The 17,299-nt window shown below is 31.5% G+C and overlaps 1 protein-coding gene across 2 annotated transcripts in view; it reads left to right on the plus strand.

Moving 5' to 3' along the window:
* The window catches only part of LOC148125269 (neurobeachin-like), a 178,710-nt gene that overhangs the window by 124,522 nt on the left and 36,889 nt on the right, over window positions 1-17,299 (plus strand). For both annotated transcript variants that reach the window (XM_087937243.1, XM_087937244.1), the window contains exons 11-12: window positions 4,779-4,931; window positions 15,650-15,817. In XM_087937243.1, coding sequence (XP_087793369.1) covers window positions 4,779-4,931; window positions 15,650-15,817 — 321 coding nt within the window. The remainder of the gene's footprint in view (window positions 1-4,778; window positions 4,932-15,649; window positions 15,818-17,299) is intronic.

Consider the following 17,299-nt stretch of genomic DNA (forward strand, 5'->3'; position numbering starts at 1 on the left):
CAACAATACACATTAGATTAAACTTATATCTACATAATACATGGAAAAAACTAGAGAACAAAGATGCTTTTTGAAGTATTACCATGCACTCATTCTTGCATAAATGGATTTTATAAGTGTTTATTGTACTATAAAAACCATGATTCTTGCTTTATATTAAAAAAATAAGGTCTTTGCCTGATTTTCAATTAGGAGCCTAGAAATCCCATAAAAATATATACTTATTACATATGCAACATTTTTTAAAAAAATTATAAATATCTTTATTCATTCAATTGTATCATTATATGCTTGCTTGAAATCAGAAAATATATTGAAATTGTTTATACTTATTGTAAACTCCTTTTAGGTTTTTTTAAATGTATATTGCTAGAATTGTTTCTAAACTTTAGAAACATATTCTATACGTTAGGAACGTATTCATACTAATGCTACTAGGAATTACATTATTTATACTGTATATTGAATTTCTGTTTTGACTTAGGAGGTAAGAATAATTGGTTGAACAAAAGAAAGGTAAACTCATAAAACTATTACTGGGTTCTTTTATTGTTTGGATTCCATTGGAAATCTATGTCCTTTGATATATAATTAGCATAGCGTGGAAGTGATGGTTTTTCACCTGCTATGATCAATAGCAATATGTGCATTTAATGCACTTATTTTTGAATGAAGAATAAACAACATATTTTGTTGTTATATAAAATAGAAGAATAATGTTTGGAGAGGAGAATCTATGCATATTTCTGGAGGCTGAAATCACTTTTTTGTTCACAACTTGTAAAAAGTGGTGGTTGGCACAAAATTTTGATTTAATATCTCAGTCCTTTCAGAAAGACAAAATGCAACATTTTCTTATCAGGAATATTTGTTAGCCATCTATTTTTTTCCACTAACATTCACTCTAAATATATTAAGTAAATACTAACATGAAAGCATCCATCTAGTTTTGAAGACTATTTACCCAGGCAAAAGCTGCATATAATATATTATTTTGAAATGGTTTATTACAAACACTATAAACTTAGTTCTCTGATCTATGTATAAATCTTTAATACATTTTTCAAACATAGTTTAACAATTTCAGAATACATAAAGTTCTATTAAATTACTAAAAAAAAGTTAAATTACTATTAAATTTTGCTCTTTTCCGTTCTCCATACACACACACACACACACACACACACACACAGCTTCTGTTAACCGCCACAACCTTACAATCAACATCATGTTATATGTATATGTTGAATATATAAAAGTCTAATGAATGTTAATCCTAAAGTATGACTCATTTTCCTCCTTAATATTGATCAGGGGCCTTCATGAAGTATTCACTCAATAAAATAAAATATAATTACAATTAAAGCTAATTAAACTGCTTGGATCTTCCATTTGGGGAATACTCACAACCAATTTATTTAAATTATATGTTTCTGTGTTTGAAAAGGAAATGACATATATATTATCCAATCCAATCATGACTTGTTATTTTAAGAACAAGTAGATGTGTGCCCCATATATCTCCTTCTCTCTTCTCATGCAATGAGAAAAGATAAAGATGTTTCCACTATTATTATATTTTTAATGGAGGTTTCCATTATTATAGATTTCCAGAAAGGCTATCATGTATCTTATATAACATAGGACAAACTGCTATTTCAATAGCTATCAAAGTTTGTGTTGAAGCAAAGTACTCTATTTGAATTCAAGATTTGGGAACCTTGTGATTGCCTATCACCAACAAAAACCCAAGCAGTTGATTAAATAGATTCATAGGTCATCTAGTTAATTATTTCAATATTATATTACATGAAATGTTTTATAAATTTAAATTATGATTTTAAATTTGGAGACAAACAATTCCAGGGTAAATGTGAATTTTCTTTTGGCTTATGTACTGTATTTCTTTTTCTGTAGACAGTTACAGCAATACCTTAACAGTTTTGGATATTGTATATGAAACCATGTTTTTCTTTAAACCATGGTAGTTTGATATCCTGATATAAACTGAATGACCTATTTGCCTTTTGCAAAACAGCAAAAAAGTTTGTTGCAGACTTCAGTTGTAGTATACTGGCCTGATTCCCTTAAATTTCAAGACTAAGTTTACACCTACCCATTTTCATAAAAAACCATAGCATATGAATTTGGATGTTAATTTTGATTTTCAAAATCAGAAAATTAATTAGGAACAAAAGACACATACTGCCCTAATTGGTACATTAGTATGATAGAGTACCTTGCATTAAGAAGTATAATTTAAAATATACTTATAAAGGTGCTTTATAGAGTAAAGAAACTGTAGTGTAATGTTACTTTGGAAAGACACCGCTCTAAAGTGCAAAAGTATAATGTTCAAAAACTCACTTTTGAATGCCGCTTAAACATATTGTTCTTGGACAAGTCTGTGCAAATCAGAAAAGATTGCTAGAACAAGATGTCATTAAAGTGACATATTGTAAATTAATACGGGGAATTGGCATTCTTATAACTGAATCAGCCAAGGTGATTATTAAAATAATGGTTACCAGGGGAACAACTTGAGTATGGGAGAGAAAAGAATAAAGAGAATGGAGGCCTGAATATTTAATGGAAATATATTAAGGGAAAATATCTGCATTGAGTTTCATTTCTGCACATAAAATTGCCTAATTTTTCATAGATTGAATGAATCTCAAATTTATAAATTGGAAAATGTACTTAATTTCCTCTCTTTAATTCAAAGACATAAGGCACAAGTAACACTAGTAATAGTACTTTGAGATTGTAACAGAGTTGGTAAAATAAACTAGAGAAAACATTTAAAATTGATAATAGAAAGTTGGCCAAACATTTAAAATTGATCATATAAAGTTGGCCATATACATTTGATAAATAAAATATGAATAAATGAATAAAATAAAAAGTATTTAAAGACATAAAATGTCTATTATAATATTTTATCCTTTTTATTTTTTGAATCTTTGTAATTCTTTAATAAAAATGTCACTTGAAAAGTAGCTGCTTATTAAACATTACAATTTTGCGTTCTCTTACTCTATAGTGGAAGAAAGGTGACAACTTAAAAAATTAGATAAAATTATTGAGTTTATTTATTTTAGAAGCTTCTACAATTCTCCAAATAAAATTCAAAATGATAGCAAAGCAAAACATTATATAATATGTAAAAGTTATATACTACAGAATAGAATGGCAATAAAAAGCCATATTAATGCTGTACAAGAAGCCAAGAAATAACAGGATAGTTCCTTAGAAAAATCGACATAAAGGCTTATTTTCAGGAATGTATACTGTTCTATTAGCCACGTAAAATATGAAAGGTTATTGTTAAGAAATTATTTAATTCAATTTTGAATCCACAAATATTCTATCTGTCTGTGTGCACCACATTTTAAGAAAGATACAGTAAAAGTGGAACATGTGCAAGAGAAGGATGGTGTGGATGATCGGGAAATTGAAAACCAAGTCCTCTGAAGAGAGGGCTGCAGGAATTCACATGTTTAGCCTGGAAACTGGGGAGATCTAGCATTTTTTAAAATATCAAATATTGTATAGAAAAATATCACCTGAAATAAAAGACATGGAATACAGGAATGCAGATTCTATTTGAGTATTAGAATTAGCTTCCAACAGTCAAAATAGTCTGGTAATCATAGATAATTTCCAAGTGAAAGCTGGACAACCATATGTTGTGAAACAGAAAAGAGTTCAAAATGGAATGGAAAATGTTTTAAATTCCAGACTCTGACAGGGAAGATTCAAAAATATGATTGACTGAAATGTCTATTCTGACACGTTAGGAGATGCTGCTGCTGATATTCAGGTTTCTTGGATTCATCAACTTCACATAAAATATCCACATAAGCCAAAGATCCCCCAAATATCAGTGGTATCTATAAGGTTGTCTTCCTTTGTAGGGAGAGGGGATGAATTGGAACTCAAAGCAAGGGAAGAAGGCTTGTCTGTTCTTGCATTCCCTCTTTCATCTCAGTCTGGAGCTTGGGCCATAACCTTACATGCATGCCTTAGCACTTAATATTTATGCTTATCCATTATCCATCTCTGGGGTAATGGAAGAGTCTTTACTATCTTCCCCTGGCATTGGATTTCGAGAATGGGGGTTGTGATTACTAGCCCTCTTCATAGGATGATTTTTTTTTTTTACCAAATAGGATGATTTTTGGTTCAGAAGAGAGGGTTGAGTGCTTTGTTAAAGCCACTACCAAAAAATGAGATAGGGTTTGTTATACATGATTAGTTATTGGTAATCCCATGATATGTCCTATTAAACCAACCTTTTGGGCACCAGGGACTGGTTCCATAGACATTGGTTTTCTGTGGACCACAGAGGATGTTGTTTGGTGTGCTACCTACATCCCACAGATGGGGCTTTGCTTGTATGCATGATCTGGTTTCTGGCATACTAAATCTCACAATGTGGCTGTTTTTAACTGATAATAAGGGTGTAATTGTTTTGTGTATAGTTATAGAAGGCCTCTTTTTTCTCCTTTTGAAAGTTAAGAAAAAGATTTCCCAAGTCCTTAGAACTGTGTCCACCAATCAAGACTGTTGATAGACCGGAACATAGTATTTTAATCTATTAATAGAGAAATTACTTAAGATGTTTTAAAAATACAAATGTAATGTAGCAAGTCATGTAAGAAAGTTGAACTTCAAAATTAAATGCAACAGTATAAGATTTCTTGAATAATTTTGTCTGTGCAAAAAACTGCAGATTTTGCATGATAAATAATAAAGCTTGTTTCTTTTGTAAACAGGAACTAATTCCAGAGTTTTACTATCTGCCAGAAATGTTTGTCAACAGTAATGGATATAATTTTGGAGCCAGGGAAGATGAAATTATTGTGAATGATGTTGAGCTTCCCCCTTGGGCCAAGAAGCCTGAAGACTTTGTCCGCATCAATCGAATGGTAAGGATTTTTTAAAATCAAGCTTGCTAACAAGTCCACATAATGTATAAACTAATATAGCTTTGTATTTATTTACTGTAAAGCAACAACTGAAAACATAAGAAAAATACATTTTAAAAAACACACATCCAAAGGAGTTATTTGATTGCAACTATTCTGTATTGCTTGTATTACCAGTTACTGGGCTTTATGCAATGATTTTCACTGGAATTTTCTTAGTGGAGGCTTATGATAAAATCATAATTCCCTCAATAAATTTAATTATTTTGTTCAACCTGATAAAGGTTCTTGCAGTCCCCAATAAAAATGCCATTGCTTTTCTAAATAAAAAGATATTACGGGCTAGGATTAGTATAGAAAAGTATTAGCATTATATGTAGTCATATCTAATTCAGTCTCAGTTTAATCCACAAATGAAACACAATTATATCTCAAATCCATATTTTTCTGAATATTGTGACAAAACTTTCTAATCAAAGCAGTGCACAGGAAAATATATTTATGAGAAAGTTGTAGTAAGAAAAAATGGAAAACGTGCCGATACAAATATTACATTTAGAAAGGCAAATATAAAAATGCATATATTCAGGAATAAAGTGGTTCAGATGCCTTCCCTGTATATATGTGTGTGTATGCAGGTGCTTCTCTGGCCTTTCAAGCTGAATTGTGTATTTATGAACACATACACATAAAATTATATTTTTTTTCATTTTAAAGATTACTACAAGACTCCATTGCTTCTGCTGAAAACAATTAATAGATACACCTCTGGAAAATGTTTTTGGGATACAATATTATTTTCTATCTATGTTATCATATATATATAAAACAATAGTTTTCTAACCAGTATTGTGGAATGGTGAAGGAAAGGCTGGAAAGACTAAATTCTGGTCCTTCTCAAACAGTATTGTGAGGAAAACTGGCAGGAGGAAGTAGGAACCTCAAAGGAAAGTAATGATATAAATATTTACAAACAGACAAACATTTAACAAATATTAATTATATAATCCCAACAGTGCTTTTTCAAAAGGCACAAAAATCCAATAGTTAACTGTATAAAAGGATACAATCTATCAATCAGAATAGAGCTTGGAGGTCTTCCAACCCTCTGCTCATCATTCAGACAAGTGAAATACAGTTCAGTGCATCTTTTTCCAGGAGTAAGTTCCATTATACAGATAGGATTTGCTGCTGAGTAGGCATACATTATAAATATAGAAAACAAATTATGATTATATTTAATATATTTACTTTACAAACTAATATATATATATATACATACATACATACATGCCATTATTAAAATAATAAACATAGAGAGTTAATTATATATGCTTCAAATAAATGTAAAATTATCCATCAAACCCAGATGGCTGAATATAATGGTTTTATGTCCATTATGTTTTATACTCTAAATTAGAATTTATGGGTGCTGAATCTAATAGCACTATTTAAGGATTACTTGTTAAATGCATTTCCCAGAGCTGCTTTCTCTCTGCATAAATCAACATATTACAGAGGCTCTTCATAATTTATCCAGTAGTATAGTAGCATCCATTCTCTTTTGTAAAATAAAATGCTTTCTTAAGCATTTTTATGTCAGTATTAGATTTCTATGAAAATATTACAAATGGTTCCTGTCTCACCTATTTCATTTCATCTATAAAAGGTCTCTTGCAAGATGACTGGACATTTTACTCCAGAAATAGAGTCTATATTTTGTGTCCGACAGCAAAAGATAGTAAGAAAGTCTACTGAATGGCCTTCTTTTGAGTCCCTGGAGAAGTTTTTCTCAACCTTGCAACTTTAAGAAGTATAGACTCCCAGAATTCCCAAAGCAATTTGCTGGCTGAAGAATGCTGGGAGTTGAAGTCTACACATCTTAAAATTGCTAACATCATGAACTATCTCTCTGAAAAAAAGCAATTAATCAGAATAGAATATAAATACTGTATGTGTATATCGATATGATTTGGTATAAGGCAATTCTCAGTGTTTCTAACCTACATTTGCCAAGGATATTTATAGTTCATTTGCCAGATAGAATAAAGAATCTGTCATTATATTTTCCCAAATCATTAGTTAATGTTATGGTTTTTTGAAACACGGCTTTAAATTGAAATGGAAGACAATTGCATTGATTGTTTTGATTATTATAAGCTCTCATTCAGCACATAAATCATATTTAATAAGTAACAATTCCATTCAATTCTGTTCAGTTGTCAGAAACTGTTTGGACAAATCCCTGCATTTTTCTTGGCAAGCTTTTCAGTAGTTTGCCATTGCTTCTATAACAATATACAGTACAATAAAACAAAAGAAAAACCACAAAAACAGAAATACAGAAAATATAAAGTGTGGGAAAATTAATCTAAGGGTGTTCAAGCTAACTTCTCTTCGGTTTGCTTCAATTACTCTAATTTACCCCACTTTCCCCTAGAAAGTCAGTATAGGCTTGATGTCAGCTCTATGTGATAGGTCAGGTCACAAAACAGACAACTTTCTGGAGCTGTATTTTATTGGTATAGGCTGTACTAACTAAAATCTTGAAAACTTGACAACATTTTCCCCCATGCTTCTTTTACTCAAGACAGTTAAGAGAGCTAGTTTGGATTTCTTTCTAACGTCTTCTTCCTGTCAAGCTTGCTATCTCTCATCACATAGTTTCTCCAAGGTAATCTCTGTGGCTCTCAAGCTTAGATATCTATCCACTGTTTTCTGTAATAAAGAGAATTTCAGTGCAATTCTCTGCAATCTTCATTTCTTTCAGTCCTTTGTCATCTAGCAATTCAACAGCCCAACCTCTTTCCCTGCTACTTTTTAATTTGAATATATTTAAATAAGTTCTTACCAGATGGTCTCTCTTTCTATGGTATGCTTCTTAAATTATTTTATTATTATTTCCTTAGTACAACTTTACACTTTGCCCCCATATATTATTTTATGTCCTTTTGTCCTTCTCATAACAACAGACTTTCCATTTCTTGCAGAAAAGCTTCTTGGGTTTTATAGCTTCCTGAACATTATAGAAAACCATGTTGGTTTATATTAAATTAGTCATAGTTTGTCTTAAACTGTGGAATATATTTTTGTTGAATCTTGGTTGGTTGGTTGTTGGTTGGTTGGTTGATTATGTGCCATCAAGTCAATGTCTTTATTGATCACATAGATATTTTTCAGGACAATATGTTCCTAAATTGGTTTTTCAATGCAGTCTTCACCACTGCATGTAAGTTCACCCACCCTGCTGCTAGTAATCCTTTCTGTGCTTCCACATTTCCCAACATTCGACCCTTTTCCAGAGATTAATAAACCAATTTAAGTGGTTTAAAATAAGCTTCCGATACTGTGAAGAGATTTGTCTCTGTGGACATTTCTTTGCAGTCTCTTTTTCATCAATCTTCTCATTATGAATGGTTTCTTCTTTTGTAGCGAAATGTGATTTGTGTAAGACTGTCATACATTTGTATACATCCTAAATAGTAATAGTATCATAATCACCATTTTCTATTGTTTTCATAATGGTTACATCTTGGTCACTTCTTAGGAGTTAATTTAAAGATAATTCTTGTCTGGTAAGTTCCAAAACCCAATTCTTCTAAAGCACATTAATTTAAGTTATTCAGAGATTTTTTTTTTCTTTGTCATGACTAAGGCATAATGTATGTGAAATTATCTATGTGAAACCTCCAATTATTAAAATAAGTTATTTGTACTCCTGATTTCATTCAACATCTCACAATTGTCCTTGATACTTTAATCAGTGGATGACAATATATCTCTAGATCTAATTTACGTTTGTGTACAGATATTGCCACCTATAGTTATTCTATGGAGGAAGTTAGTTCCCCCCCTCCATGTTAGTTTTATATATTAGCAACACTTTCCCCATTGTAGTCTTCCATCTCCTGGCACAAAAATTTGCATTCATAAATTAGAATTCTTAGTTCTTGATTTGGAGCTTTCCAGTACTAGCAGAGAAATAACTATACATATGCCCTCTCTCAAATATTGTTCGTGCTATATTTGTCTTTTTGTTTTGTTTTGTTTGATTGATGTGACAACTCCAGTACTTACCCCTTGTAGTATTTCTTGAAATATCCACACCTTTCTAACTGGATGCTGCCCAGCATCTGTCATCTTTCCTCTAGGGAAGCACAGTTCTACCATATTTTTCATGTTATACAGCAGCAGCCTGTCTCTACTTCACTTTAAAGCCTGCTCTTATACAAGTTTGACTTTCTCCCAATGCTTCCTAATGCCACATGAATCTAAAAACTTCAACTTGATGTCTCTAAATGGTCCTGCACTCGATCAGGATAACATACTTTTCTTGTTTCTCCTTGATTTCAGTCTGATATCTAAGATGGAATAGATATCAGATGTTGGACTAGAAGACCTCCAAGGTCCCTTCCAACTCTGTTATTCTATTCTATTCTTTCCCCAAGATCATGATGACATCACAATAAAAATGATATAATCCATCACAATATTTGCATAAAAACATGATACCTTGAAACAAACAAAATGTTAAAAAGTTATATTTATGTTGTTAGCACTTAGCTACAGCAATAGCATTTAAACTTATATACCACTTCAAAGTGCTTTACAGCACTCTCTAAGCGGTTTACAGAGTCAGCATATTGCCCTAACAATCTGGGTCCTCATTTTCCTGAGCTCAGAAGGATGGAAGGCTGACTCAACCTTGAAACTCTGAGACCCGAACTGCCAAACTGCTAGCAGCCGGTGATGAGCAGAAGTAGCCTGCAGTACTGCATTCTAACCACTGTGCTACCTTACATCTACATAAATCTAAATTATCTTTTAAATTATATTAAAGTACGCAAAATACCTTTACAATCCTCAAGGCATATCACAAGCTTTGAGCACTCTTAATGTTTGGAAATTGAAAATTGAAAAATTTGGCACACCCTAACACACGATGGCTCTTCCCACATCCATCACCCGTTCCAGTAGTTAACTTATCTTGTTGCCTAGTCCCTGGAGATGACCAATTACTGTACTCTTCCCTACTTTACTCTCCTGCTAAAACATTATTGTACAAATCTCTTGTTACCCTCTGTTCATTTGTTGTGATTGCCACATGTCATTTTTTAATAATTAATCCAATAACTCTCAGAGTACTTTCTGAAAAAATAAAAATCCATTATATTTATTTTAAATATGGAGAAAACTTCTTTAAATTTTAAAAATTAAAAATATATCAAAACAAAACCATGCAACTGCAGAAAAAACAACAACAACACTTTCATAGGCTACATTAAAGCATTGCACTCTTATGAGATCTCACAAGATTTGGACATTTTCACGTAACAGCTCATGATATTGTGGAGAAAAGATAAAATATTTAGAAAATGGGAGATAATAAGAAAACGTGCATTATAATAATTGATGAAGAACATCTAAGTTACTTCTTCCTTCACTATAGATTATTTTCATACAGTAACAACTTGGTACATGAATTCATTCCAATTATCCCTGAAATAAGATGATTTGATATTTACATGAAAAACATTGAGATTCCCAGGTTACTTTTTAACCCTAAAAAACTGTAAAAATAAACTAGCAATTGGTGACTGACAAGTTATTTAAATGTGATTGTGCCTGTTCAAAAAGTGAGGATGTATACATCAACAAAAAAGAATATCAAGATCAAGGGAAGTGATAGCATCATTCTATATTACACTGGTGATGCCACATTTGGAATATTGTGTTCAGATCTGGTCATCATAATTCAGAAAATATGACAAAGCTCTAGAAAGAGTGCAGAGAAGAGAAGCAAATATGATCAAGAATCTGGAGGCTTATTCCTATGAAGACCCTTTCTTCATAGATGGTGGGGAGCCACGATGTAGCCAATACTTGAAGGATTGCCACTGGGAATATAGAATCAATGTATTTCTCATAGCATCTGCAAGTAAGACAAGAAGCAATGGGTGGATGCTCATCAGAAAACAGAAAACAGATAATCAGAGTTAGAAGGGACCTTGTAAGTCATCTAGTCCAACCCCCTGCCCAAGCAAGAGACCCTACACCATTTCTGACAGATGGGAGTTCAATCTCTTCTTGAAAGTCTCAAGTGATGATGCTCCCACAACTTCCGAGGGCAAGCTCTTCCATTGGTTGATTGTTCTCATTGTCAGAAAGTTTCTCCTTATTTCCAGGTTAAATCTCTCCTTGTTCAGTTTCCATCCATTATTCCATTATTCAGTCAGAGAGAAATCCAACCTAGAAATAAGGGAATTTTCTGATACTAATAACTATTAAGCAATGGAACAGCTTGCCTCCCAGAATTATGGATGGTCCATAGCTAGAGGTTTTCAAAAAAAAAGATTGGACAACCATTTTCCCAAGATGGTACAAGGATTCTTGCTTTGGGCAGAGGGTTGGACTATGTCCCTCCAAGATCCTTTCCAACCATGCGATTCTATGATTCTACAAGTTCACAGTTATCAATATATCAGCTTTTCTAGTTTATGCTGGTTTTAGTTATGCTTCCTTTATACAAAGTATAAAGGCCTACTTTTAATTACCTTTAATGCCAAAAATGCTGAGATATTTGGCAAATTATGTCATTTGAAAATAAAATATTTACCAGATTTCTTTTATATTCTTTGCTGGATATCCTGATATATATAAATGCTGTTGCATTTTAACATTTACATATTAAAAACCCTTTTATATAGAACATTTTTAAAAATCTCTATTCAAGACTTTCCCAGTTTTGCAGATAATCACATGAAAATTAGAGGACACTAATGATTACTGATTTCTTAAATTCATAAATTAATGGTGCATTCATATTTAACAGTATATGTACATATGTGTGTGATTTTGTGTGCATGTGTGAGGTGTATATTATTAAGCTCCATTCTGTTTGTATTGGTCTCCTATATATGAGAGGAATACTGTAGTACTACATAATAATTTGATCCTATCTATTTTAGAAAGCATTTTGCAAACCAAATAATAATATTTTATATGTTTAACTGAGAAATAATCTCTTATTGGGAAAAAATCCTGTACAAATTGCTTTCATTAAAAGGCTAGAGGAGTGATTACATTCAGTAACTTTTAGGATGTGTTTCAGTGGATTTTAAGAGCATTCAATTTATACATCAGTGATTGTTGGCTCAGTTTAATTTATCCATAGCAAGCTGGACTGATTACTACTGACATAGCCATGAAACATTAATAAAGCATTGTGTTCAATGCTAACATGATTATGGCCTGACCTCAATGATGTCACAGAGGACAGAAACAGTAAGTGTTCCTGCTAACATTACCCTAATGCTGGGTTCATCAATCATAATCTACCAGTTTACAAAAAAGGGAAGAAAGCTTTTCACAGATGTGACTTCGTAGTCTTGCTGAGCTTTTTGATCCCAGAAGACTTGTGGTGGCATGAGAGTCTGAAATAAAACAGGTTCAGAAACAATCCAAGCATGTTAAATCAAAGTAAGAAACTGTAATGTAAAACACACAAAGACACAGTAAAGCCTTTAAAGCAAGCATTTGTAATTTCAAGACATGACCTGTTGTAATCCAAGACTAATTATGACAATGTTTTGATTATTTAAGGCACAGTTTGTAGTATGCTACAAATTGCAGTGCTGAATATAACAAACAGAAAATGTACTTTCAGATTCAGGAAATGCCTTCCTCTACCTAATATACAAGTTTTGTAATTTAGAAAGATAGAGTATACAGACATTTTATAAAAGTCCAAGATCACATCCATATTCAATATATTTTCTTTCTTCCAATTTGCTTCTTAAACAGTCATCTATTTATGCACATTACTCATATCTTGTCCTTCATATTTTCCATCTTTGCCTTCTATTTTATCTTTACAATGACATTTGAATGTGATATTTTGGTCATCACAGTTATTTGATTAAAGGAAGCCAAATGAGTATAGGTAATCCAATAGATTCTTTTGTTCAATAATTACTTAAATCAGGATCTCAATAATCCTAATACAGTATTTTAGCTTCTATATTTGCCCAAAGCCTTGGATGTGATTCTCAAAAGTTCCTTCAAAAGTTACTATAAAGCTGTAATCATTCACATAACAAAAATAATAAATATATTTAGAGTATTTGATTAGATTTAAATAAGAATTTCATGAATTTACTGTAATTTTAATTGAAATAAAAAATCAGGTTTAGTTTTGTCATCTGCAAAGTAGGCTAGCTTATTCTGTATCTCTAAGTTAGTATCATTTATGAACAAACTATAAAACATCAACCCCTACACTGTTGTTCTCCATATAAATTTGCCTATTGATTTTAAACTTGTGATGGCCTCTTCTTCATGCCAAAGAGATCGGTAGTAACATGTGCAGTATTTTCTGTAACAGCACCCTTTGAGAAAATGTAATTAATAACATACAGTAAAACCTTTATCTAATTAATGAATTAAGGGAGGTATTCATTATTCCTAATTGCCTATTGTACAACTGTATTACCTGCAGTAATATTATTACCACAAATTACAAATTTGGGTCATTTATGTCATTTGCATTTATAATGGAAAATCTATTACATCTGATGACTGTTACATCAAGGTCTATTAAATAAAAAAAACATTGTATATAATAATGATGTAATTCCTCACAATCTTGTTTAATGAGAGCATACGCACACATACACACACACAAATCTAGAATTGCTGCCATTCTTTATAATCCTATATTTGTTTATTCTGAAGCAAAATTTACTGGATACAGTTTGGCTAGCTTCCATTTACTAGGGCAAACAATTGTAACAATGATTTAAGAAGAAAAAATGATTGTAAGTTTTTATTTTGTTTAGCTAATTTTTTGCAGGATGTATTTTTCTTAACTCATATTTAGCGTAATGTAATTTTCAGACTAGTATGGAAGACTTCTGGCAAATAAAATCATATAGCTCTGACTTAGTCAAGGCTATATTTCTACTACTAAACTGAGCATGCATTTTTATTCTAAATAATTTCCATCTGAAACCTCTTCATGCTCATGGTCCATGTATAAAATGGTTAATGCAAGATCAAATGGTTAGTGTTAGAAATATTGAAAAAATGGCTGAGGCAGGAATAAAACATAAGACTTCAAAATCTCTATCCACCCAAGTTTCGTTTTATGAAATTCATAATAACTTGGTAATGTTTAAATTCATAAATCAGGGTTTGTTTTAAATATACATCTACACCATTCTTCAAGAGTAGAAAAATGGCATAATTTTACACACTGTAAAATTTAATCTGTAATTGGAAGAAAAGAAGAAAAATTGGAAGAAAATTTTACAGTTTGTGCTCTACAATCCAGCTAATCTGGAATAGTACTTTTTAAACTGATTGAAATCCATTGCATTACAAAGTTGATTTTAACAAATATTCTAATGAATTGGGAGTGGGAACAAAGACTTTCGCTGCATTTGAAGAATTACATAGCCATTAAAAAGCCCTAAAGCTCGTTAGTATTCTTAATTTTATAACTTGCCTTTATTTTAATTTGAAAATATGGTAGACAGGGATAGGAATATATTTTTTTAACAAGGTAGATAAATGTGACAGAAGGGAATTTAGTAAGAGACTAAAGATAAGATGGGATTGGATGGGATGGGATGGGATAAGATAAGATAAGATAAGATTTATTGTCACATTTTGCTGGGAACACAGCAGGACAAATTAAATGATGCCTGCTCTCAAAAGTGGAATAATATTATTATTATATATATACACACATATACACATACACATTTCTTCATTTTGAAAGAAAAATTAAATTTTTCTCGTATGTGAGGAAAGATACTTGACGTGATTATTGGTGGTCTAATATAATACAATATAAGCCTAAATACAGCTATGTGTTTGCTTTTGCTATTACTATTGCTATTATCATCCTTGTGAAAAAGATCTTGAGATAGGAAGTGTAAACTTAATATGAATCAACAGAGTGATAAAAGCAACTGTAATTTTATTTCATATTCATTTATTTATTTAGCCTGCATCAATCCAAGCGTAATGTCCAACCCAAAAGAAATAATAGTTCCAGTTTATTTTGGCTTGGTCAGATCCCACTCAACTAGTATCTAAATCTTGATGTAACTTTGAAGGTTTCAGAGACAATGAAACAGCTTCCAAGAATGTACCAAGGATCATCAGATAACAAAACCTCTAAAAATAGCTGGAAAGACTAGAGCATGTTTAACCTTGAGATGAAAAAACTAAAAGGAAATATGATAGTGTTCTTGAAATACCTAAAAGGAAGTTATACCTTTTGTCATTCCAAAGTTCAGGAGACATTAGAAAGAATCTGAAAAGCATATTTTAATTTTTACAGTTGAACCAATAATATGTGGAAATGGCGGGGTCCCCTTAACTGGTTCTTTTAAAGTTGAGTCTCAATTGGTTCAATCAAAGATGCTTTGATTTGGATGATTGCGCTAGACTCTATAACATAAAATAAATATTTTTAGTACTTCTATTGAGGTTTCTCAACAAGCTCTCAATAGGGCAAAAAGCATAGATGAAGAACTGAATGCCAATAAAAGCTCACCAAAACATGTATTTACAAAGTTCATAGCAAGCATATTAAGAATTTTAAAGGAAATTCTGAGAAGAACATCTTATGCAACTGGTTTTGGAAAAAAGAAAATGATATCTATATAAGAAACATTTTTTTTCCTTTTTCATCTCGATTTCATTTCTAGGCTCTGGAAAGTGAATTTGTATCTTGTCAGCTTCACCAGTGGATTGATCTCATATTTGGCTATAAGCAACGAGGGCCAGAAGCAGTGCGGGCACTTAATGTTTTCCATTACTTGACATATGAAGGTTCCATAAACCTTGACAGTATCACTGATCCTGTTCTCAGAGAAGTAAGTACCTCTGGCTCACACTTTTCCCTTCAATTATGATAAATGTATCTTAAAATTATTAATTACTTCTTTTCATTTTTTTAAAAATGGATTATTTTGTTTTATTTTGTAATCTCATAATATAGTCCATAATTTACAACAGTTCCTTTAGTGACCAATTGAAGTTATGAGGACTCTGAAAAAAGTGACATGACCATTTTTCACATTTAGAACTATTGCAGCACAGTCATGTGATCAAAATTCAGCACTTGGCAACTGATTCATATTTATGATGGTTACAGTGTCCCAGGATCATGTGATCACCTTTTGCAACCTTCTGACAAGCAAAGTCAATTGAAAAACAGAAATTCACTTAAACATGTTACTAACTTAACAATTGCAGTGATTCACTTAACCACTGTGGCAAGAAAGGTAATAAAATGGGGGAAAAACTCACTTAACAAATGCCTCACTTAGCAATAAAAATTTGGGGCTCAATTGTGATCGTAAGTCAAGAGCTACTGTACCTCAGAACAAAAATGTGTCTATAACTGCACTTGATCAAGCTTATTTGTTGTATCAAAAATTCTCATCTGTATCTTGAATAATTGATTCAAGGCAGTGAAAGATGGAAATCTGGTCTAAAAAATTATTTCTGTTTTGAGGTAATATGAAACAACATATATGTTATTCAAATGTAGATTAGATGTAGGAGAATTTCACTGACATTACAAATATTCCTTTGGATTTTCTACAGTTATATTGATTTAATCAACAAGTGAAGTTAAAATGGGTTGCCTGTTTTTTCTAACAGGTTATATTTAGTAAATTACTAACTAGAAGAGTTGGACATTTTGAAATTCATATATATGTACATTTATTATACATACTATGTTGGATTTTATCTGTTTATTTATTAATAAATACACAGAGAATAAAATAAACTGTGAATAAGAATGCAGATTTCTTTTAACATGTGTATAGTATTTTATAGTACTTTTGTAAAAAAAATGGTTTCTGCAAAATGTCCTTTCATGTATTGGCTCCTAGCTTCTCAATTCATTTTAGAAGAATTATTATTAGATTAATGTGGAAATATAAAACATTCTATAAAAAGATCAGCTTTAGTTGAAAAGTGTGAAGATGCAACAGCTGCAAGATGAGTGGTGTTGTATTGAGGCTGCATACATAAGCTTCCATGCCCTATGATATCTGCCATCTGTTATTATGCAAAACAAGCAATAATTTATACAAAGGCAATAGAATACTTGTGGCTTTCCCCCCCTGAAAACCAAGAATCTGGAAATTTACAGTTACTGTAATTACTTAATTATCTCACAAACTAACTACTACATTATATTTCTATAACATTTCTACAGTTTAGGCTATGTTGTACATTATGAGATATTAAAACCCTATATCATGGTAATTAAAGGCCTGCATGGATTGTATCTAATTTCATATAGTCATTGAGAAAGTTGAAATATTTTTTATCTTGCATTT

Source organism: Pseudonaja textilis, chromosome 7, assembly GCF_049901715.1.
Source record: "Pseudonaja textilis isolate UNSWEBS1 chromosome 7, rPseTex1.2, whole genome shotgun sequence".
Lineage (NCBI taxonomy): Eukaryota > Metazoa > Chordata > Lepidosauria > Squamata > Elapidae > Pseudonaja > Pseudonaja textilis.